Genomic DNA, 21,242 nt, shown 5'->3' on the forward strand with positions numbered 1-21,242 from the left:
AAGCTATCGACCATAGTCAGGTGGGTCGCCGATCTCGAGCAGCAGCACCTCCCTCTGCGAATGCGGCCGATCTCGCGGACGGACTCGTGCGGTCTGATCATGTCCATCCCAAGCTCCTGCGAAAGTTCAGCTCCCTATGGTCAATTCCAACAGCAAATGTTAGGTAGCTAGAATGTCGGTCATCCCATTTGGGCCAATCAATCTATTCGGCCGGGTGGAAAGGACAGCAGCGTCGCAGAGATAGATCAATTCAATTCAATGCCTTTGATCGCCGAACAGCGAATTGTCCATAAATACCGAAATTCAAGGACGTGGCAGAGGTGAACTGTTGAAATGTTGTCTGGCCATTCCCGGACGTGTCACCAATGTACAACATGCATGTTGGAAATAATGGGGTTGTCTCGTTCATGTCCGCCGGTCAGAGGAATGTGAGCTCGAACTCCAGATAGGGAGCTAGAAAAACATCAAGCGTAGGTACATTGATTGAGTTGGCTCTTCATTGATACGTTTAACACGGTTTTTTCACATGTTTCAACTTGATCGTTTTTGTTTTTGTTTCGCTTTTTTGGCTTCCTTTTTTTTCTCCGAATAAAGTGAAAACCCCAAAAATAAATCAAAAATAAATTACCAAAATTACACCTCACACACCAAAGTTGAGTAGGCACAGAACACGCAACCGAGGTTGACATGCGGAAGAGTTCAATAATGCTGGAGCCAGATTTTCGACTGCCATGGAATTTACTTGCGATAGTCTGTATTACGTTGTCTACGAATATCTACATCGACCATCACCCGCAATAAAAGGTGGAGACCTCACAGGATGTCTTCGGGTTTCACCACGACCCAGTTTTTGTCCACCGTCACCTCGAGCCCGTTCTCGCGCTGGGCCTGCGCCGCGTCGGCAATCATGCCCTGCAGCTTCTCATAGTACGTGTCCTTGCGGTTGATCCAGAGGTGGACGCCGCCCTTGGCCACGTCGACGCCGTGGAAGATCATGTACGTGTCGCTGCCAGGGGTGTCGCCCGCGGCGAGGACGGGCCGCTTCCACTCGTCAATGTAGGTCAGGATGGCGGCCCACTTGCCCGCGAACCAGACGGCCGGGGTGTTGAGGTAAGGGCCGATGACGAGGTCGAGGTTGCGCTCCGCGTCGTAGACGCCGTCGGCGAGCTGGCGGCGGGTGGTGGTGAGGGTGCCGTCGGTCGCGTTGCGGAGGTACGTGCTGACGCCAATGACGTTCTCGGGGGGCACGTTGTAGCCGTAGCGCGGGTCGCTGGCCACGGCGCGGACGAGGTCCTCGGAGGACGCCGAGATGACGTAGACGGCGATGCCGTTGTCCATGAGGGCGTTGTACAGCTCGACCTGGCCCTGGAAGATGCGCGGCGGCGACACATCGTCGTCGACGAGCTCGCCGGCGCTCCAGTACCGCACAGGGATGGTCGTGTTGAGCGCCATGAGCTCGTCGACGTAGCCCTTGAGCTCGCGCAGCGTCAGGCCGCTCCAGACCTGCGCGGCCCAGGGGTAGCAGATGGTAATGTCCACCTCGCACAGCCGCTGGTAGTAGCTGTAGAGCGACTCGGTGTACTCGGGCGTGTCCTCAAAGGCAATCAGCCGCAGCGACGGGTCGATGTTGTCGCGCGTCAGCACGCCCCGGCTCTCGAGGTACGGCAGCAGCGACTCCTCGACGTCGTAGCGCCACGACGTGTTGTCCATGTCGAACACGGCATAGTTGCCCGCGTGCGCGTTGCGGGATATCATCGTCCCCAGCGCCTTGGCCGCAGCCGGCGGCCAGTGGCGGAGGACCACGGGCGCCGGCCCCCCGTGGCAGTCGACCCCCCGAGCCGAGGGCGCTTGTGGCGTAGCAAGGGCCGAGGTGTAGGCGGGCACCAGTGCGAGACCGGCGAGCCACGCGGCGGTGGCCGGTGACGGGTTGAAGACCTTCATCCTTGCGATCCCTAAGCTGTCTCGCTGTAACTAGTGCAACAACGGCTGCTGCGGGAGCTGAAGAAAGAGGCAGTTCTGGGCGATCTTGGAGTCGCAAGCCGCTACTTGTATTGCACCTGTCCATCCCGAGGTCGCTGGAACGGCATCTCCCCCCACTTCGTTATCTATGGATTGATCAAGGAAACAATGCAGACATGGATGCTCCAGTCAGCAAAGTTCACCAGGCTGCGGAGTACCGAGCCAGTCTGCCGTACCAGCGCCGTTGGGGTGCAGGGGAATCCGTGATCATCGGTGGGGTCTCATCTTAACGACCTTAACGGATAGGCTGCTACTGCGCTTGCACAGCGACGCAACTGGGTCTCTCGGCAACGGCTAGTCATGAAGCTAGTCATGAACCTTGTTGCTATCTTGCTATTCAACGCTAGTCCCATTGGCCGAGAGCCACTGACGTATGCCGAACTTCCACGTCCGGTACTGTACATCCCGTCTTCAATTGACGGGTGCTGTCTTCAATTAACACACAAGTTGGGGGATAATGGCGCCAATCCAAACAGAGATAAATTCTGGTTTGCCCCATGGCCCGCTGGAGGGACTGGGCAGGAGGAACACTGCGGATTCACGATGCACGGACTAACCCAGGGATCTCTCTCTTGGAGAATCCATAGACGTCTTCAATCCACGGAACTCATAGCCTCCTCCGCATCCCTCCAAACGAGCCGATTGGTCAACATCCTGAGCCTTCGAGGCTCGCAGTGCGATCAGTCGCATCTCAAAAACGACTAACGCGGGCCTTTCGGCACCTGCATGGCGTTCCTGGAATCCTGCAGTCATACGACTAAAGTGCAGTCCCGCCTACTGTACCTCCTCCAGCTTACGCCATTCTAGGTGCACGGTCGTCATCAAAGATATGGAGTTCTGCTGCAAGTGATAGCACGTGACAGGCATCTCAACAAATCTGTGGGCCAATTCTCGCTCTGTGCCAAATGGCTCTCCTTTTTCACGTGACCTCTCCGTGTCGTGGCCTCCACGCTGTCACCTATCCGACGTTCGGTACTCCGCGGACGTGCGCCTGCCACTGCATAGGAATAATGGTGTTGGTCAGCCCAGAAGAATGTCTTTGCCAAGTGCCGCTTCCAAGCCGTATAGTCTTAGCTGACGCGCCTGCAGGGCCAGCTGCGCTCGCAATGCATGTCAATTGGCACGGCAAGCTCTTATCTGCCGGCTTTTGTACTCATTGATGACGCGGATCCATCTCCTGATAAGCAGGGGTGGACCTCTTGAGATGACCCTTGTTCCCCAAATCGATACACGAATCGTGCAGATTCGGGGCGCAGGTGTTCTTAAGTCAGCAGCAGGCAAGGAGGGTGGTGGTTGGGGCACAAATGAAGAACCCCGCCCTGTCGAGTAATGTGCGTTTTCAGCCCGGCATCCCCGGTTAGGCTCCAGTATTGATCATGCAGGTTTCGTATAACCTTCCCGCCCTTTGGGGTCGCCTTGCAAGTTTTACCGCATTCTACTGGCGCGAATTGCTGGAATAGGCAGCCTGGAGTCCCCTTTAATGCTGCTGATCGGCTTTAGGGGGAACTGGTGTGACCTAGGATTCGTCCGTCAAACTGTTCACGGCTGAATAGTGTATTCCCTGACGCATACCCTTGTCCTTGAGTTGCACTGCCTTGCCTCTGTCGTGGGGATAAGCATGATTGAGGACCCTGACTGGTTGAAGGTCTCGGGGCTTTGTTCTTTCTCGGATGTGCATCGCCGTATAGCAATGAATCACGAGGCTCAGCAGTATCGACCTTAAAGTTTGCGTCGTGCAACATTCCACCTTCAAATCCAGCGCACCTCCCTCGCCCGTGACCGTCCCTTCAACATGATCTATCTACACATCAATGCTGCTCGAAGCTCTCGAACTAAGTCTTGCACTCAGCCTAGTTGTTGTGCGGGATTCGCGACGGACGCAACACTCTCACCAGCACCACTAGGACTATCATTGGCTTATCGCCAAGCATGCCAGCTGCGCTTGCCCAAAGGCCGATACGTGGCTGCAGGAGAATGTCTGGGAGTATTGAAAAGGCTCCGCAGACGTGCGTTTCCTGTCGCAAACAGGTGGGTTTGCCGCAGGAAAAATACCCATCCCTCTTTTCCCTCGTCGGGGATGCGGGGCTGACGCTTCCCCGGTTCAGAAACGCAAGTGCAACAAAGCAATACCAGCGTGCAGCCTGTGTCTTCGAAGTAAGTCATCAGAGCTCCATCGCTTCGAGGACAAGGAGGATGTCGGTTGATCAAGACGTCTAATGACCTTTTATATCTGCAGCGGCACGACTATGCGACTATTCCGCCCCACCGCCATCTCCGAATGATTCGACCCTTGTTGAGCTGCTGGACAAGATCGCACACCTGGAAGAACGACTTAGCTCCGCAGAGAACTTTAGCAACAGTTCGAGCTGCGCAAGCAGCCCAGCTTTGCTTGAGCTACAAGCTTCTAATTGGCGTGGTACCAGTACTTTCAGTGCTGGCAGCAGGAGCAGCGATCACGGACAAAGCAGTACTTCGTCACCTATGACCTACATGGGCCCACCACCGACAGCATCTGATGGTACAAGCGGTTGGGCTGAAGGGTTTCCTTATGTCCACCAGGGTCTGGCACTGCCTTTGCCCATAGACTTTTGCATGCCAGCTTTCCCGACATCCGTTTTACTAGACCCGCGCCTGTCAGAGGCTTACGGACCTTTTGGTTCCAGAACAACGTGTGTTGTGCCAATGGTGAGTCAAGCTGTCCAACTCCTGCTGCTCACTCTCGACGGCCTGCCCCATATCGCTCTGCTCCGATCGTATCGTCCTTTTAGGCTCGTGTGGTGGCCTGGACCCCGCTAACACCGTCTTCAGAATGTCTTGAACAGCCTCGGAGACGGATCTTCGATTCAATCGACCATTACGCAATACTTTGACACGGTAAACTCGTGGCTGCCGATGGTGTCGAAACGCTACCTCCACGGCGGTTACTGGTGTCGCGAGTCAGACGCGTCGTTCCTCTTGCTCTCGATGCAGCTCATCACCAGCAGCAGAGCTGAGATCGAGTTGGACGGGTCCTCGGAGGTTGCCAGGTTCTACACACAAGCCAGGGCAGCGAATTCGACGATTTATGGCACGGCTAGGCATTTTGCCAGTCAACTTGAGCACGATGGCGTGGTGTCAATCAGGTACCTGCAGGGTCTGGTTCTTCTGGCCTTGTATGAGTACGGCCATGGCATTATGCCGGCTGCTTGGATCACCATAGGTCGGTGTGTACGATACGCGGACCTGCTCAGGCTCAACCCGGGAGGGAACAAGGTTGGAATCCTCGGTGCCAGTGTAAGTCGCACAACCTGGACAGCCGGGCAGAACCGTGCGTTGTCACCACGCCGCCTCGGAGACTCTGCCTACGTCCAGACATCACAACGAAAGAGCTAACGAACTCCGCTTTCGAACAGAGTACCTGGACGGAAGCTGAAGAAAGGCGGCGAACGTGGTGGGCAGTCTATATTGTCGAGAAGATGATTGGAGTTGCCTTTGATGGCACACTCACTTGTCGAGGTGGTGTCTGCAGCGAGCCCACACCCAGGACTCCATTCCCCTGCGAGGACTTGCTGTGGGAGTCTGGAGAGATGGTTCCCAGCTCAGAAGCTCGCCTTGCCTTGGCACCATATTCGGACCCGCAATCACCATTTGCACGCTTGTGCCAGGCTGCGATGCTCGCCTCAAGGGTCTTACGACAGACATGTCACGAACGAGAACCCGAGTGGAAAAACGACGATGACGCCGAAAGTGGCGTGGCGCAACTCATGGTAACTATACAGGAGCTGGACGATGCCCTCGCAGCCGAGTCAGCCACGAGCCGCCTTGGGTTTCTAGGTCTGACTGCTGCCAAGATCCTCGTACTCGACAGCAGATTGTCTCTCCTGAGACTCAGCGAGGAGAAGCATCACGCCTGTGTCGCCGTCGCCATCAACATGGGCATGAGTTCCAGCGCTGCCGAGGAGCACTTTGTAACCATCGATCCCACTCAAGAACTTGAGAAGACTGCAGGTCAGATCTACGCGGCGATCGCAGACATCATGGCAGGCGTCCAACAAATGGAAGACCTGGCTCAACTACCAGTCATTATCATGGACGCCATCTATCGCGCCAGCACAGTTTACGGACCGTCTTGTTTATGTCGGAGTCAGCACATGAGGATCGTTACAGCTTCAACATCAAATGAAGACGAACGAGCACTCAGGATGTTACAGGCAAGGGCTTGACTGACGACACTGAGCCGACGATGGGCTCTGGCCGACGAGTACATCAGCTGTCTGGACCAGCGTGGATTTGAGGAGGTGCCGATGGCCAGATATGGATCATGTGGCATTGAGGCGAAGGGAAGACTGAACGTTGCAGACTTTTATGCCACCATGTATAACTTCAGCTGATGGCTACGATGAGCGCAAATGGGTTATGATCATGCCATTCGCTTGCTTTTGATCACGAGCATGGGCTGTCAGCGTGAAGCGGGGGCCAAAATAGGTCTGATTCGAAGATTCCCTAATAAACTCTCGAGCCCGTGCAGCGCGAGAGTGGCATGTCTTATCTAGAGGATGCGCATTCCCAACTAACACTTACATAGACTCAGCTGGTATGGTCCACTGATTACAGCTGAGCCATTATAACCGCTAGTCGCAGAGCAACGAACCCTTTTAGACATTTTCATTGTGCACGGCGGGATCCTTCTTCTCGGTGTCGTCGATCTTGAGGGTCTGCTTGATAATGTTGGACTCCTCGACGATGCGGGCCTTCTCCTCCTCGCTCTCAAAGAGGAAGGCGAGCTCCTCCAGGGTGCGGTTGTACGTCTCGGGGAACATGAACCAGATGAAGACAATCTCAAAGGCCAGCCAGGCAATGTACACGAGGAGGTACCTCCAGCGGATGTTGTCGAGGCCGATCGGGTTGACGAAGGTAGAGAAGAAGCCGGCGCAGCGACCGAAGAGCCTGTAAGGGGTGGAATAAATCAGATTAGTGATTGTATCAAAGGAGGGCGCGCAAAAACATGAAAGCAGTGTGTTTGGTGACATAGGAGAGGGAACATACTGGAACCACGAAACGCCCTTGGTACGGACGTAGAAGGGGAACAGCTCGATGAGGTACACGTAGGTGAGGGCATTGTAGCCGATAATGTACGCCGGCCAGTACAGAAACATGAAAGCGATGACAGCATTGCCGGCAGCCACCGAATAGTCAGCTTGGGACTGGGCGACACACCAAGCCGTATACACGCAGATGAGGGAGCATGCACAAATGAGGTACATGCGGCGGCGCGGCCAGCGGGTGGCCAGACTGGCGATGGTCATGGCAAGGAGCAGCGACCAGCCCTGGATGCCGACGTTGAGCTGGTTCTGGCTCCGTGGGTTGGTCCAGCCAATCTGCCGGAGGATGACGACGAGGTAGGACGTGATGAGGCCGTTGCCCGAGAACTGCGTGAAGAGACCCAGCATGGCGGTGATGAGGGACCGGCGGCGCATGCCAGGGCTCTGGAACAGCTCCGCCCAGCCGCGCTTGCGAGAGGCGTCCTCGATGGACAGCGCAGACTTGATCTGGGCGAGCTCGATGTGGGGGAGCTCGTTGGTCTCGTCGCCCTCGGCGTGGTACTTGACGAGGATGGCGAGGGCCTCGTCGCTCTTGTCGCGCGACACGAGGTAACGGGGACTCTCGGGGATGAACCACACCGTGGCGATCTGGATGAGCGAGGGCACCGCCTGGAGAATGCTGGGCAGGCGCCAGGACCAATCGCTCTGAATTGCCAAAGTCTCGAGCACAATACCTGCCGCGGTCACGGAGCCGACATAATAGAAGGCGTTGAAGTATGAGCCTAGGAACGCGCGCTCCTTGGGGTGGCCCAGTTCTCCCAGCAGGGCAGAGCCGGCGACGATGCAGTAGACAATGCCGTGACCGAGAATCATGCGAGAGACGATCCACATGCCCACTTTGGCGTGCCCGTTAGTGCTGGTCATATCAAAAGCGATATCAAAGCCAAGGAGGCGACTTACTGTTGACAGAAAACGTCTGCATGATGGCGCCAACGATCATGACACATGAACCAAAGAGAATGGACCCGCGCCGGCCGACGTGGTCGGAGACGTAGGTGACAAAGGGCAGCGAGGTGATGGCACCGAGGTTGTACGAGGCATTGAGGATGCCGAGCGTGGCTCCAGCCGGCTTGCCAAAGTAGTTTGTCCAGTAGCTCAGGGACTGCAGGCCGTTCATGAGCGAAGAGTCAAAGCCCGAGGTGGACTCGATGCCCATGCAGCAAGGCACGAGGAAGAGATACAGGTACCGCAAGTTGGGCTTCTTGTACCATGGCGTCTTGTCGTTGGCAATGATGGCCTCGACGACCGGGTCCGAGGCGGTGCCTGCGACCATGTTGGCGAGATTGTCGACGTTACTGTCGGTCACAAGTCTTTCTTGGTGTGCTGAGGAGGTGACGTTCCAAGGCTGTCAAGACAACGTGAAGCTCTGGCATAGGCAAGGCTGCATAGCGTCGCAGTTCTGGAGGTGCCAGGCACTGCCGATCGTCTTATAGAAAACCATGACTGCTCCTGTCGTTGTGGAGTCCCCCGGGTCCGAGCGGTCTGCTTCCGGGCAAATGATTGCCAAGAGGTCGCATGACCACAGCGCCCGAGCAAGGGGCGGGCAGCACTGGGGCTCCGCATGGAGACAGACTTTCTCGGGGCTGGCCTTGGTGGACTGGCGAGCCAAGAGAAAGTGCAACAAAGGAATTCCCACCCATGACTCAAAATACCGGTGCCAAGCTGTCGGGTTTGGAGAAGACAGCGGGGAAGGGGCACAAAACCTGGAGAAGGTGGCTGCCCGTGGCTTACATGCCCAGCCCTGCTAGCTCGATGCAGGCTCCAAGACGGGCATTGGAAAACACGTGCGGTAGTGCCAAAAGGGAGGCGAGATGCCAAGGGTAACACCCATTTGCGAAAAGACGCAGGGCTCTGCTGACCGGCTATAATGGCGGTTATTTAGGCTAAAGCAAGGCTGGGCATGCTGCGCGGCCGCCCCGGACATGGGACGAGATTGAGCCTGCCAGCACGGCAGCAATGCACCCGAAAGACTTGATCAAGGAGGAGAATCCGGGGACGGCTCAGGACCAAAAGAAGATTATTGGCGGATCAAAGCTCTCTCGGCCGAAGAGAGAGGCCCTCTGAGTGGCCAGATCTGCCTCCACACCACAAGGGCGGCCGCTTAAAGTATGGAGCTACGTGCATTCTGGGGAAGATCTCTGGGGAAGCATGGTGGACTGCCTGCCTGCCTGCCTGCCTGCCTTGCTGCAACGTGCTTGCGGGCAGCCTTGGCACGTCCTCATATGTCGGTCACAGTCCCCTACGTCTGTGCTTCACATCCCGTTGTGCGCCAAGCGCATCTGTCTTCAGACGGGCCGAGATCGAGAGACAAGACAAGCAGACATCCATGGATTCAAGCTAAGAAGAAGAAAGACAAGACTCTGCGCCGAGCCGGGCAGCGGCTGCGTGGACCGCCATCCGAATTTGTCCTTGGCGAGCCTCTGGGCGCCGAGTCTGGGCGCTGACCAAGGCCATGTATGGATGGCACGATGGCAGGGTGGCGCATGTGCCTGCCTTGGCTCGACAAGAGGATTGGACACAGACGGCACCAGTGATTGCTAGACAGGTAATCGCCAGAGCGTGGCTCACGTCGAATGATCTTATTGATACCCGAGAGCTCCGAAGCAGTCAGATACGCAAATGTCAGATTGGATGCCCCCTACCTTCGGCGCTTACCCCCTGGAAACGTACTGTCCACACTCGGGTACTCCCCGAATGATCGATGAATCCCACAAAATTCGCTGCTTGCCTGACACCTGGCACAAAAGTTGGCTGACCCACGGCTAATGGAGCTGCGGATCTCAGATCATGCCGGGCATACTGTGCGAGTTTGTTCATTGGCCGCCGCGTGCATGATTTCGTGTATCCCAGCTTAGCTTGGAAAGTAACTCAACCGGCATGGAAAGACCAAAGTGGGCTTCGAGCAAGGACCACTGCGTAAACAAGACCTTGGCCAGCCATGCGCTATGGACTAGCAGGTTCCACAACTAGACAAGCTTGTTCAACCTAAGTACTATTACACGCAACTTTTCTATGCTATTGATTAGACCTATAGTCGTCTCATGACTAATACATATTAAGAGTAAGTAAGGACTGAGTGGTAGCTTCACACGCCGTATACCCCGTGAGAGGGTTTCTACGGGGCGCCTACAGCACCCTCGCACCCTGCCGCCAAAAGCACCAACCAACCAATAGTAAAAGTAAGTAAGGACTGTGACATAATCGTTCATGTTATCACCTGAAGTTGCATCAGAAGTTGCATCAGAATCTCGGCCTGTCAAGTGTACGCAACGTGATTGATAGCTTTGGGTCTACGGGCCGTTATTTCCCATTTGGGCTCTGACGCGTGGCTCCGGCTCCGTCTGGATCCCAGAGTTGTGCAGTAAGGACTAGGCCACGGCGAAGGACGCAACTGTCGTCAGTATGTCCTTCGAAAATGCAACCGCCTATCCCCATGAGGCTCACATGGAGTACCAAACTATTTCGCAATGGGCGCTGGGGCAGCTCCTCCCGTGCTCGCAAATTCCGTATACAGTCGAATCTCATCAGAGATACCTGGTTGTCACTTTCTAGTCGAAAATGCTGGGCGGCGTGTACTTCTTGGACACTACACCAGAAGTGTTTAGTATGCTAGAGCATGCCCTACACTATGAAGATGGGCGAGACTGGCGTGAGCACTGACCAAGGCACTCTATTCGACTTTTCTTTATTTCCTCAGCACGGTTTTTATCAGTCGTGTTGACCAACGTATCAGTCTTTTGGGCGAGTTCGTTCAACATGGCGAGGGCTTCCTGCGAGGACATGAGCACTGTCGACTTGGGTAGCTTTTGTAGCTGTGCTTCTATCATGTCATATTTCCTTTGTCGTTTTTGAGCGGACCGCCGTGTGAATGCATCCTCACTTGCGGTCGTTGCGTCAAGAAAGCCGTGGATATCAGTGATCATGTCGAAATGGTTGGCGCGATATGGCTGATGAGCGTCGTCGTTCCAGGTAAGCGAGTCTACCTCGGTGGCGCTGTGGCCAGCGACGGTCATGGATGTCGGCTCGCAAGAGCGGGAAGTGTTATTACTCACCCTTTCATCACCATCTTCCTTTTTTGAGTACCGCGCAGCTCGAACCAAGGCGTATTTGAGCGGCGCATTGGACCAAATGCTGTAGGACGCGAGAATCGTCCAGCTCTCAGGCTCAAGCAGACCCGGGCACATTGTGAAACACTGCGATGAGATTGAGGCATCTTCGGGGCAGTCTGAGGTATGTTCGTGGCTGAAATCTTCGGTCCCGGGTTCGAAACATTCGGCACTTTCGGCCCAGTCCTCGAGTCTTTCTGGTATCGAAGGTAATGAGGTCGGTTGCAACATATCGTCGTCGCTGTCGTCGCTGTCCTCGTCCCGGTCATGATCACTGAATATATCGTTCTTGTGGCCTTTGCCGTGAAGTGGAGCATGTGAAGGCACAGCTGCTGGTGGACACGGTGAGAGAAACAACGCCCGCTGGACCCTTGGGTTCTTTGAATGGATCGTTAGGAAGTCCAAGATACCTGTGACAATGTGCGCAGGCCGCAACATTCGATCGCCAAGATAGATGTGGTTGTACGGAGGGCCTGCATGCAGATATCGTGGACGGCCGGTGCGCTTGACGAGCATGTGCCGCACGGGGAAGATGCCGATCGGTAATAGTTGCGCTGGTCGCGAATTCTCGTTCATATTGCTGTCATCGACCGACTGGCTCCCGCGGAGGCAGCAACTGAGATACCCAGACATTAACGGCGGAGCTTGTAGTAGGCGTCGAGCATGTGCTGATGTATTTGCAGCATCAATCAGTAGCCGCAAGAACTGCATGCTGAAGCGATCGTTGGATCTATTGGGGCCCTCGAGGAGACTGAGTCGGACCAAATTACCCACATTAGTCGCCGGGGCGGCGAGAATGACCTTGAGCAACTTTTCGGGCGTTGTCTGCAGGGTCTCAAGCGATATCGATATTGAGCGACAACTTTTCAGGGATGAATCGGCAAGGGCTAGGTCTAGCGAGGCGAGAGGGATATGATAGCATGCCCAATCCAGATCCTTCTCGCCAGCGTAGGCGAGACTCAGAAGCTGGGCCGATGCTGCCGAAGTTCCAACTTGGCTGGGATTGGCTTTGAGTTGGTCCAACAATCGCTGTTGGAAGTCGGGGATTTGCCGTATTACGTCGAAGGTGTCCGTGCTGAAACGATCAATGGCAGATACATGGTGCAACAAGCTAGCGATAGCCTGATCCTTAAGGTTTCGAGCACGTCGTCCTTGGATCTGAGGACTCTGGGCAGGTGCAGCCTCAGAAGTTGGAGCTGTCGATGATGGCGAGCAGTCTTGGTAAATAGAACTATTCCCGGTCGTTTCTGCGCGGGGCCATATGACTTTGGTGTCGACATTTGCTGAGTATTAGCCCATCAATTACGCATGCTTCTCAAGTCTGGTTTTTCTCGGCGGACCAACCATGGTCCGACACAACCTGTTGCCACAGGAGGCGAAAACAATCATAACATTCATACTCACAGTCAGATGCAGACACATCGATGACAGGTACGCCATTGAGCTGAGCCAGAGCATCTGCGTTGCTCTCACGACTGCTCGAGAACTTGTCCACCAGTTCCCTAGCTGACAAGGGGACGTGGTCTATGGACAAGCCCGGGGGAAGCATGCCTCGAGTGGGGTTTCGGGGTGGCGTGTCCTCAACAGGATCCCATCCGAATTCAGAATCTTCGTATACCCAGCCATACCACTCTGGCGTGAAAGCATGGATACCGTATGCAATATTGTCGCAATCGGTGATGTCAAATACAACAAGGCCCTGGCCAAGATTAAGGGGATTGTACAGGGACCCGAGCGGCCATGGGCGCACATTACCACAAATCCTCTGACCACCCCATGATGTCGAGTTCATAGCGGTCAGCAGACAGTTGAGAGTGAAGGGAAACTCGAAATTTGCCTTGGGTATCGGTGTCTGTCGAAGAGCCTCTGCCTGTCGCTCATCCAAAGGCGGCTCTAACTCTACCGGGCTGGGCACTTCGATACGTGGTAAGCTTGCCCCTGGGCCACCCGCACGATAAAAGTCGGCGGCAAGCTTCAACTCGGCTTTGATGTAATGACGGTTGTCGGGCGATGAGAGATATCTGCGAATTCGAACTAGATCGTTGGCATCGAGGTTGAGTGGTGCATAGCCGGGGTGGCAGTGGCATGGCCCCTGGGCTACAGCCAGCGGCCGGTGCGTGTCATCTGGGCCAAGTCTTGCAACAACGCAAAACAGAAACACTTGCGGGTTCTGCCTGTCGACAAGTCGGTATGTCAGATGATTGAGATCCATCACCGTAAGTGCGAAGGACTTTGGTTGATGGTGTCGGTGATCCTGAGCGGTGCGACTACATGTTGCAGGCAAGGAGGGTGCGACCAGTAATGGCGAGAGACATGCAAACAGCAAACTTGGATGCCTAGAGCGGGGAGAGCCCACTACCTGGGTATGTACATCAAGCTTTCGAGACACATGACAGGGGTCAACCAACAGGAGGACCAAATGCAGGGCACCTCTTCCTTTCCCAGAATGGTAAACGAGACTTGAAGAACGGGTCCGTAAAATGCTTGACCGAACCTCACGAGCGAATTCCAAGCAGACAGGTTTGACGCCTGATAGTGCACATCCTCAGCGAACAGACACATATTCATGTAGTCACATGCACAAAAGACCGAGGCTCGACTTCGTGTGCTGCAGGCTGCCGACATTAGAAAATAAGCTCAAGCGGCTTGTTCGGGGTGTGCGACTGAACTTTTTGTTCCAGAACAGACAGACTATGGATTAAATAGACCACCATTAGCGCAGCTACTGGAATATATCGAGAAACAGCAAGTACGAGGTGGGGCGACAGTTTATTCTGATTGGCTTCCGTCGTTCAAGAACGATGCCTCTGCCCATAAAGGAGCAGCTTCTAGCAGTCAGGGTCATAACGATGCGAGAGCGAAAGTGGAAGTACAGCATAAGTCAGCTCACCAAAGAGTGTTTCTTGGCGGGTTAGCAGATACTACAATGAACTTTCATATTACCGCCGTTGGCTGTGCTTTCCTTGCTGCAAGTCAACTCAAACAATCGATGATTGAAGCGCCCCCTCAACTCGAGAATCTTTAAGAGGGTGCGGATCGGAGCGGCTGAGACGAGGGATCTGAATTGACGAATAGCCGGTTATTAGCCGCTGCAACTGTACGATTCAGCACCCATTCCAACACGAGATCGAGACCCGGATTCGTCTGTCTATACGTTCGTCAGGTAGCACCGCAGCGGCTGAGGAGTCAATCTGCATCAGATAGTGCTTGTTCCTTGATTTCATTTGCAGAATTTCAATGTCTGTTGATTAGGCTAAAATGTAGCGCATATGCATTTCGATATTGCGGACCGCCGACCCGCTCGAACGCAAGAATTAATGTGCGCCACTCAAGTTTTGGCGAAAACCTCAAGTTCATACAATGTAACTATAAAGGCGAGACAATTGAGCCAAGCCCCCGGTCTGAGCAGGAAGCACGACAATCAGCAAGTTAGCAAAGAGCCAGTTTTCCGGTACACACTATGTTTTGGCGGGCTACCACTATCCTGGCGGCGATCGCTGCCAGCACCATTTCCTTGGTCAACGGCCAAGCTCCAAACTCGATACAGAACTGGAAGAACGACTTTGCAACTGTCGACTTCAAGACTGGGTCGAATGGCTCGTTCTCGGCGGTGTGGAACAACCGGTTCGGGGGCAACTTTGTGGTCGGAAGAGGGTATCAGCCTGCTCGAGACATGCAAGTGTCCCAAGATGAGTAGCACGACACTGTGGTCCCTCTTCCTTACTGACAGTCTGCAGGCTTGTCAACTACACAGGCACATTCACCACCACAGGCGCAGCATATCTCGCCCTGTACGGCTGGACACGGAACCCCTTGGTCGAGTACTACGTGATCGAGTCCATGGGCAACCACAACCCGTCCGACAACAAAAGCGCAACGCAATACGGCTGCTTACAGAGCGACGGCGGAACCTATGAGATCTGGCAAAAGGAGCGCATCAACGCGCCCTCCATCGAGGGCGACAAGACCAACTTTCAGCAGTACTGGTCGGTCCGCACCTCCAGACACGTCGGCGGGACTATCAACACTGGCAATCACTTTCGAGCCTGGCAGGCCGCGGGCCTGAAGCTGGGGACGCAACTTTACATGGATATAGTCATTGAGGGACAGGCCGGTGCTGGGTCGGCAAACATCACGGTCGGGACACCGCCTAAGACTAGTGTGCCCAATTCACCTACGCCGACTTTCCGATCGGAGCATGCGCCGGGGACGTGTAACTTTGGAACAACGTCCACGAGCCGTGCCACGACGACTACTAGTCTTCGGACTACAACGACTCAAAGAACCACCACTACCCCAACAACCACGACGAAGCGGGGCTCTGCGTGATTGACCCAGATGCGTGCTTGTGCTACATCTCCCCCGAGATCTTCTGGACCAGCCGTTGTAGTGGCAAATCATACCCCTTGAAAGGATCTCTGGAAAATTGGAACAGCTGAAGTTTCGGTGGCCGTGGGCCACAGCTTTAGTGATCACCTGCATCAAGTCTCATGACCTACGAGGACTGAGCTGATTTTGGCCGAACTATAGTTTTCCAATAGTGGGACACAAACCCATTGGGGACTACGCTCGTCTACGTGAGATGAACAGACATCATTCATTGACCGTGCCTCGCATCTTTTGCATGGACATTTGTTACCGTTTGCTCGGCCACTTCCACAAGATATCTGAGCCTTCCGTGTGGCCGAGGGGATTCCCCTCGCCGTCCGTTGCCCTGCGGTGCTGCTCATCAAAACCGCAGCGGTAGTAGAAGCCATTCTTGCCCAGGGCGCTGATGACCGAGGCCACCACCCCGTCTTTCTCGGCCCGGTCGAGCCCCCACCTGGTGAGCACCTTGCCGATGCCCTTTCCCTGGTAGTCCGGGTCCACGCCGAGGAAGGCGAGATACCACGACTCGCCGCGCTCGCCGACCCAGACGTCGTGGAGGAATGGCATTGCACTCTCTATCACGTATTCCTTGTCTGGGTCTGCTGCGCGGTTGGGCCAGATCTTTTCGTGGACGGACATAGCTAGTGCTGAGGCGGGCTTGAGGAGGTTGCCTGTGAAAATCCGCAAAATAGCCACATTAGCTTCTCGATCTGCAAATATGAAAATCCAAGACCTAGCTCCCCCGATGCCCTGGAAAGAGGCATGAACTTGCTTGCCGGAAGAAAAAAAGAATAACGCTTACGAGGATCCCACCAAGCACACTCGAGCGCCTTGCCACCATCGCCGATGCGCTCCCACTGCGCCACGCCAACCACCTTCTCCCCGCCTGCAGCCTTCTCGTCCGGCACGACCGCAACGAGCCACTTGTAGCGGTAGTCCCAGTAGTTGACGCGCGCGCGACGCAGCCAGTACAGATCCGAGTCGAGCGGGAACTGGTCGCGCTTGGGGTGGATCAGGTGGCCGAAAATGTGGTCGTCCCAGAACGCGAGCGCGTAGACGTGCGCAACGGCCGGGAGCTCTCCGTAGCGCGCATCGCGGTAGACGACGGCCGGTTTCGCGGGCTGCGGTGTCGACGTCGATGTTGTTGCAGTTGTAGATGCTGGCGAGGCGGCAGCAGCAGCAGCGTTTTGTGTGGCCGGCATCGTGGAAGCGGTAAGGAGGACGTGCGTTTCGGATAACTGAGAGAGCCCTGTGCTGGCCCTTGCTTGACTTTCTGACAGCGGTGATCACAATGTCGCAGATCGCAAACTTTATGCCCTGAATGATCGGCGGCTCGTGCAGACTGTGCCGCGTGGAGAAGTGGGTGCTGCAAGAGCTAAAAGTGACTGTGTAAGTCCTGCGGCTATGACGAGTCAAGGCAAGACCCGATCGTAAAGCGCGGAGGAGAGCGGAGACGTTCTTCTCATGGCCGATCCACGTTGCCGAAAAAGCCTATTGTGGGCTGACATGGAGGTCAGCACAGGGCTGCAGCTTCAAGTATCGAAGCATCAGCACCGCAGCATCAGCAGCGCGTTTACGGTTCGATCCGTCAGCTTTTTGTCCATGTTGCACTTCACCAGGACTGACGATGGCTTCATTTTCTTGTGCCGCTCGCTCGCTCAGGTCTACAATTGCATGCGGACATGACCTCCGGGCAGGCGAGCATCACATTCGCTCTCAGCATGTGACGGCCGACTTGATTTCCCCTTCAGTGGCACTCATTTCGCTCGCACTCGTCAAGAAGCCGCCGTAACCGAGAACGCCCAGATGCAGGCACGAATTTTTCTCTCGCTCCCCTCGTCGTGTTGGTTAACAAATCAGGGGCCCCCCGGGGAGAAACCTGAGTGCTGATCATACGAGGCAGAACCCTTGTCGACCAGGTCGGGCCGCGGCCAACCGGGGCGTTTGCAGAAAAGGATCCCTGCCACAGAGGAGGGGCTTGCCTGCCTGCCTGCCATGGCTGAAAAGGACTTGACAAGATGGCGCTGGCCAACATCCGCACGCCGTCACGACCCTTGGATTGCGTTGACGAGCGTGCAGCGTCAGAAGCTTGTCATCTGCAAAATGGGAGCCGAGTTTCTCGGGATACACATCACTCCCGACTCCCCGCAGAGTGCCCAGGGTTCAGAAGTTAAGCCTGCGACCTATCATTTTGATCAATCCGAGTGTTCGGGACTTCCCGTATTGCCGTTTGATGAACCCCTCCCCCGCTCCCTCAGCTCACCATCCGCGGAAGACAGACACAGGCGACCCGGCCGACGCAGCTTGACCGGTCGCAAGGGTGGTGGTCGGCCCCGGGACGGAGAAGAGCCCGTACGGGCTGGCTGGTCCTGGGTTGCAGCAGTGCTCACCCCCATCAGTAAAGATCTGTGGAGATTGAGAGACGATGGGGCAGAAGAGACCAGGGGCGGTCGTTCAGGGGTTCCAATCATTTAACCGTCCGTCGTAACGTCCGCTAGGTTAATGCCAAAAGCGAGCCTAGGTAGCCCTATCTGATTTGTCATGGGCTGAGTTGGGCTAGCCTGGCTCGGCGACCGAGCCGGAGGCTCACTTGGTTATTTTTGGCGACGAGAGAGCTTGGATCAGGGCCTCCATGAGTCTGCGACCAGTCGCTGCTTCCGAGCAAAGGGAAGGGGATGCCAGGACTAGGTTCGAAACAAAAGGCCTTACCTAAAAGATATCACTCTCGGGGTTGCTGATGCCACCTGCTCCTGCGAGGTTGGCAGTGGTCTGCAGACCAGCATCAGGGGCTGGCGGGGCATGAATTCCCGCCCACGAAGAACCTCTGCTGTGCGTCTGAACCTGACAGGGGTTCGGGTGAGCCATCTATGCCGTGGACCTCTGGCACGTGAAGTGTCCCAGCATCTGAGAGTCTCCATGTACGAACTTGCTTTTCTCGCTAAGCATCGGCGTTCATGAGCATATCTCCGACACACAGAGAGGCTGTTGATTATTGATCAGGCCATGCCGTGTGGTGCATGAGATCCACACTCGATATGTTGTGGCAAGCATCCGCACCGATCCATCCCTGCTGCCTCAGATGGCCAAACAAATGCTCCGAAGTGCAGCAGCTTAGAGGTGCAGAGGCTCGGATGTGCAAGCGCTTGGATGATGCCAATGCTGCCTGTCAGGACGTTGAGAAAAGCAGATATTAAACACACCATCAATGTACCTGTCTATGCTGCAACGTGCAAAAGTTCTAGTCCATCTAACCAATCTACATGCGGTCCTCGTGGGTCACCTGCCACTCGACCTCCCTGCGAATGATCATCTCCTGGCTGCCAGTCCTGCTATGCCCGTCGTTGTCGGATCCCTCTCCGGTGCTGCGGCTGCTGCCATAACGAGCGCCGCTCTCTTTGCGGTGCAGCTGTACGTGTGCCTTGTGCTCGTGGTCGGCGGGTCGTAGAGACATTGTTCTGTCCGGGCCGTGGTGTCCATCGTCTTGGTCTGCGCCGCCCATGGTTATGCGTGTCGTCGTGGCTGATACGCCGCCTGATCGTCCGCCTGAGCGTTTCAGAGAGCGCATGGCATACGAATTGCCGCGAGAGTTGTCGTACATGCCGCCCGAAGTCGTGCCGTCGAGATTCAGGGGATACCCAAGACCCGTGAAGAACGACTTGAGGAATTGCTTGAGGTTTGGGATGTTGGCTGAGATGATGGACCAGCAGAGGATGACTTGGTTGACAGATACGACATCGGTAGCGGCGAAGAGCGGCTCCGTCGAGCCGGCATTGGCATTGAGGAGATATAACCGCACAATGGCGAGCGGGACGAGCGGGATACGGAACATGAAGGCGGCGACGACCTGAAACTTGAGTGAGACTCTCATGTTGACACGCCAGACGAGTGCAATTGGGAAGACACAGATGGCGATCTCGGTAATGATGTCGAGGATCGCTATTGTGATCCAGCGAGCTTCCTGTGTGGCGCAAACCAGCCGTTAGTATGCACCAAAGACGAGAATGGACAAGGAGGAGCGACTACAAACCTGCGCGGGACAGCCGGCTCGAGCTGACGCCAGGACTGATTCTGCTGGACAGCCCACAGTGGCCAGAAGGACCGAGAGGACCCCCCATAGCAGGCTGAGACCAATGGTTGCGAGGCAGAGACGTCGCATGATGCTCGTCTTACTCTCGACCACGCGGAGGATCAATCCCAGGATCGAGCATTTTGAAAGACAGAGCGCGAGAAATAAGAAGACATCGGCCGCGTAGTACGCCTGTGAGAGATGGCAGAGCGTGTCAGTGGTCCTGGAGTGCGATGAATATGCTCATGTCCAGCCATCGTCGACTCACTTTCCCAGCCGAGGCCCACTGCTCGGGCGTCGTGATGGAGTTGAACTTTCCCAATCCGCCGCTGACTCCAGCAAACACAGCAATCGACTGCGCAACGTGGAGAACCTGGCAAGCACAAGACGGCACGCTGTTAGTAAACGTTTGGCAAAAGATCAGCACAAAGCGTGGAGTCCCGTGCCAAGGAGCCCGCAGAGTACTGATCTTGCGCGACCTGTCGTAAGACCCAGGTGCTGGAGCACACTCACAGTCGAAGCAACAAGAAGATAGTCGTCCGTCCCAAAGAGGCGGAACTTGACAAACACTCGTGCAATTGTCGCAGAGAGACTGTAGATGAGGGCTATGATGCCCACGATCCAGATGTAGCCTGCGTGATCATCCTCGTAGATCGGCGAGAAGCGGGAGTCGTCTCCGGGCTGGGTCTGCGGCTGACTGTCCATGAGGCCCAATTGCCCGTCACAGCGGCGACTGCAACTCGTCAAAGTATGGCGTTGTTGATGATGTGGTATGAGTCGAGCAAGAGCCAGGAGATCCAGTAGCGTCGACACGTGTGGCTGGCGCACCTTGTCTCATTATATTCGTGCTTCATGCACGACACTTCCTTCGGCTGCCCGAGTCGTCGCTTTCCTTTTTGGATGTGTAAGGGTGCGCTGCTGGAGTCGCACAACAGGCACAGATACGGGAGCAGAACAGGCTGACCCCTGCATCGGGACAAAACACTGCTGGCTGATAACAACGACAAGGCGTCCGGTCGAATTCACCCGCGGTTTGCTGGATCGAACGACGCAGAAGGGGCGAGGAAGCCGTCACAGACAGCCCTCACGGGAAGGCTTGGATTCCTACTGGAGAAACAGGGCTTGCAACTTGTTGCGACGCTGACATGCGACACCTCCCTGGCAGGATTCCGTTGGACCGGTCCCTGGGCCTTGGCGCGTGGAATCACCCAGATGTGCAGGCGAAAGCACAGAAAAGGGCTGTTCAATGCACTGAAGTTCCCGATCTCAACTTGAGACCTTCATGCAACGCACAGACACTTGGCAGCTGCGATGCACTCTCTTCCACTCGAGTGGTTGATTATGACGCGCTGCTCCATTGCTTTTTGTTTCGCACTCGTAGCTTCTGCTGAGTGCTTGTGAGAGCGCAGCAAATGTCTGCCCCAGGCGAGTCACTGGCTGTGTGTTGAAGGGGGGTTACATTAAGCAGCCACTACGGGAATAAGAACTTCTTTGCGCCACAAACCGCAGACTCTGTGTTTAGTAGTGATCTTTCATGCTGAGGTAATGATAGAGACATGGCTCCACGCCCATGCACAATACGACACCGAGCCCTTACTGCCA

The 21,242-nt window shown here is 55.5% G+C and overlaps 10 protein-coding genes across 10 annotated transcripts; 4 read left to right on the top strand and 6 right to left on the bottom strand.

Annotated features, from left to right (window-relative positions):
• Nucleotides 1–723: 723 nt before the first annotated feature.
• On the bottom strand, nucleotides 724–2,171 carry B0I36DRAFT_322093 (phosphorylcholine phosphatase). The gene has a single exon (XM_046153804.1). It carries the CDS (start codon nucleotides 1,939–1,941, stop codon nucleotides 814–816), a length of 1,128 nt encoding a protein of 375 aa, XP_046012273.1. The 5' UTR covers nucleotides 1,942–2,171; the 3' UTR covers nucleotides 724–813.
• A 1,640-nt stretch (nucleotides 2,172–3,811) lies between these two features.
• Nucleotides 3,812–6,153, top strand: B0I36DRAFT_408668 (uncharacterized protein; the record flags this gene model as incomplete). Its single annotated transcript, XM_046161876.1, has 6 exons — nucleotides 3,812–4,047; nucleotides 4,160–4,173; nucleotides 4,256–4,704; nucleotides 4,828–5,292; nucleotides 5,412–6,006; nucleotides 6,110–6,153. 6 exons carry the CDS (start codon nucleotides 3,812–3,814, stop codon nucleotides 6,151–6,153), a joined length of 1,803 nt encoding a protein of 600 aa, XP_046012274.1.
• Nucleotides 6,154–6,437: 284 nt separating this feature from the next.
• B0I36DRAFT_408673 (general substrate transporter) lies at nucleotides 6,438–8,382 on the bottom strand. The gene is made up of 3 exons (XM_046161877.1): nucleotides 8,001–8,382; nucleotides 7,045–7,936; nucleotides 6,438–6,945 (listed from the first exon to the last, which is right to left on the bottom strand). Exons 1-3 carry the CDS (start codon nucleotides 8,371–8,373, stop codon nucleotides 6,654–6,656), a joined length of 1,557 nt encoding a protein of 518 aa, XP_046012275.1. The 5' UTR covers nucleotides 8,374–8,382; the 3' UTR covers nucleotides 6,438–6,653.
• An 826-nt stretch (nucleotides 8,383–9,208) lies between these two features.
• Nucleotides 9,209–9,544, top strand: B0I36DRAFT_348806 (uncharacterized protein; the record flags this gene model as incomplete). The annotated part of the gene is made up of 1 exon (XM_046156723.1): nucleotides 9,209–9,544. The coding sequence occupies one exon, from the start codon at nucleotides 9,209–9,211 to the stop codon at nucleotides 9,542–9,544; it is 336 nt and encodes a 111-aa protein (XP_046012276.1).
• Nucleotides 9,545–10,718: 1,174 nt separating this feature from the next.
• B0I36DRAFT_322096 (uncharacterized protein) lies at nucleotides 10,719–12,076 on the bottom strand. The gene is made up of 3 exons (XM_046153805.1): nucleotides 11,981–12,076; nucleotides 11,153–11,874; nucleotides 10,719–11,047 (listed from the first exon to the last, which is right to left on the bottom strand). Exons 2-3 carry the CDS (start codon nucleotides 11,837–11,839, stop codon nucleotides 10,727–10,729), a joined length of 1,008 nt encoding a protein of 335 aa, XP_046012277.1. The 5' UTR covers nucleotides 11,840–11,874; nucleotides 11,981–12,076; the 3' UTR covers nucleotides 10,719–10,726.
• On the bottom strand, nucleotides 11,681–13,512 carry B0I36DRAFT_112120 (uncharacterized protein). The gene is made up of 3 exons (XM_046147902.1): nucleotides 12,611–13,512; nucleotides 11,981–12,471; nucleotides 11,681–11,874 (listed from the first exon to the last, which is right to left on the bottom strand). The coding sequence occupies exons 1-3, from the start codon at nucleotides 13,416–13,418 to the stop codon at nucleotides 11,839–11,841; spliced, it is 1,335 nt and encodes a 444-aa protein (XP_046012278.1). The 5' UTR covers nucleotides 13,419–13,512; the 3' UTR covers nucleotides 11,681–11,838.
• A 1,154-nt stretch (nucleotides 13,513–14,666) lies between these two features.
• On the top strand, nucleotides 14,667–15,535 carry B0I36DRAFT_243333 (concanavalin A-like lectin/glucanase domain-containing protein; the record flags this gene model as incomplete). The annotated part of the gene is made up of 2 exons (XM_046149976.1): nucleotides 14,667–14,887; nucleotides 14,944–15,535. The coding sequence occupies 2 exons, from the start codon at nucleotides 14,667–14,669 to the stop codon at nucleotides 15,533–15,535; spliced, it is 813 nt and encodes a 270-aa protein (XP_046012279.1).
• Nucleotides 15,536–15,688: 153 nt separating this feature from the next.
• B0I36DRAFT_112132 (acyl-CoA N-acyltransferase) lies at nucleotides 15,689–16,907 on the bottom strand. The gene is made up of 2 exons (XM_046147903.1): nucleotides 16,377–16,907; nucleotides 15,689–16,245 (listed from the first exon to the last, which is right to left on the bottom strand). Exons 1-2 carry the CDS (start codon nucleotides 16,774–16,776, stop codon nucleotides 15,842–15,844), a joined length of 804 nt encoding a protein of 267 aa, XP_046012280.1. The 5' UTR covers nucleotides 16,777–16,907; the 3' UTR covers nucleotides 15,689–15,841.
• A 662-nt stretch (nucleotides 16,908–17,569) lies between these two features.
• On the top strand, nucleotides 17,570–18,049 carry B0I36DRAFT_348809 (uncharacterized protein; the record flags this gene model as incomplete). Its single annotated transcript, XM_046156724.1, has 1 exon — nucleotides 17,570–18,049. One exon carries the CDS (start codon nucleotides 17,570–17,572, stop codon nucleotides 18,047–18,049), a length of 480 nt encoding a protein of 159 aa, XP_046012281.1.
• A 402-nt stretch (nucleotides 18,050–18,451) lies between these two features.
• Nucleotides 18,452–20,697, bottom strand: B0I36DRAFT_322101 (uncharacterized protein). Its single transcript, XM_046153806.1, has 4 exons — nucleotides 20,154–20,697; nucleotides 19,909–20,013; nucleotides 19,602–19,832; nucleotides 18,452–19,532 (listed from the first exon to the last, which is right to left on the bottom strand). The coding sequence occupies exons 1-4, from the start codon at nucleotides 20,343–20,345 to the stop codon at nucleotides 18,831–18,833; spliced, it is 1,230 nt and encodes a 409-aa protein (XP_046012282.1). The 5' UTR covers nucleotides 20,346–20,697; the 3' UTR covers nucleotides 18,452–18,830.
• Nucleotides 20,698–21,242: the final 545 nt, after the last annotated feature.

The sequence above is a fragment of the Microdochium trichocladiopsis genome (assembly GCF_020744255.1).
Source record: "Microdochium trichocladiopsis strain MPI-CAGE-CH-0230 chromosome Unknown B0I36scaffold_5, whole genome shotgun sequence".
NCBI lineage: Eukaryota > Fungi > Ascomycota > Sordariomycetes > Xylariales > Microdochiaceae > Microdochium > Microdochium trichocladiopsis.

Bases quoted from the DNA above. Each gene is read 5' to 3' on its own strand.
- B0I36DRAFT_322093 (XM_046153804.1), bottom strand. From the start codon at position 1,941: ATGAAGGTCTTCAACCCGTCACCGGCCACCGCCGCGTGGCTCGCCGGT.
- B0I36DRAFT_408673 (XM_046161877.1), bottom strand. From the start codon at position 8,373: ATGGTCGCAGGCACCGCCTCGGACCCGGTCGTCGAGGCCATCATTGCC. The intron at 7,937-8,000 runs GTAAGTCGCCTC...GGCACGCCAAAG, and splicing joins GCAGACGTTTTCTGTCAACA to TGGGCATGTGGATCGTCTCT. The intron at 6,946-7,044 runs GTATGTTCCCTC...CACCCCTTACAG, and splicing joins AAGGGCGTTTCGTGGTTCCA to GCTCTTCGGTCGCTGCGCCG.
- B0I36DRAFT_322096 (XM_046153805.1), bottom strand. From the start codon at position 11,839: ATGTCTGGGTATCTCAGTTGCTGCCTCCGCGGGAGCCAGTCGGTCGAT. The intron at 11,048-11,152 runs GTGAGTAATAAC...GACGCTCATCAG, and splicing joins AGGAAGATGGTGATGAAAGG to CCATATCGCGCCAACCATTT.
- B0I36DRAFT_112120 (XM_046147902.1), bottom strand. From the start codon at position 13,418: ATGGATCTCAATCATCTGACATACCGACTTGTCGACAGGCAGAACCCG. The intron at 12,472-12,610 runs GTGAGTATGAAT...TCGACACCAAAG, and splicing joins CGATGTGTCTGCATCTGACT to TCATATGGCCCCGCGCAGAA. The intron at 11,875-11,980 runs GTGGGTAATTTG...CAAATACATCAG, and splicing joins TCGCCGCCCCGGCGACTAAT to CACATGCTCGACGCCTACTA.
- B0I36DRAFT_112132 (XM_046147903.1), bottom strand. From the start codon at position 16,776: ATGCCGGCCACACAAAACGCTGCTGCTGCTGCCGCCTCGCCAGCATCT. The intron at 16,246-16,376 runs GTAAGCGTTATT...GGATTTTCACAG, and splicing joins GTGTGCTTGGTGGGATCCTC to GCAACCTCCTCAAGCCCGCC.
- B0I36DRAFT_322101 (XM_046153806.1), bottom strand. From the start codon at position 20,345: ATGGACAGTCAGCCGCAGACCCAGCCCGGAGACGACTCCCGCTTCTCG. The intron at 19,833-19,908 runs GTGAGTCGACGA...CATCTCTCACAG, and splicing joins AGTGGGCCTCGGCTGGGAAA to GCGTACTACGCGGCCGATGT. The intron at 19,533-19,601 runs GTTTGTAGTCGC...TGCGCCACACAG, and splicing joins GAGCCGGCTGTCCCGCGCAG to GAAGCTCGCTGGATCACAAT.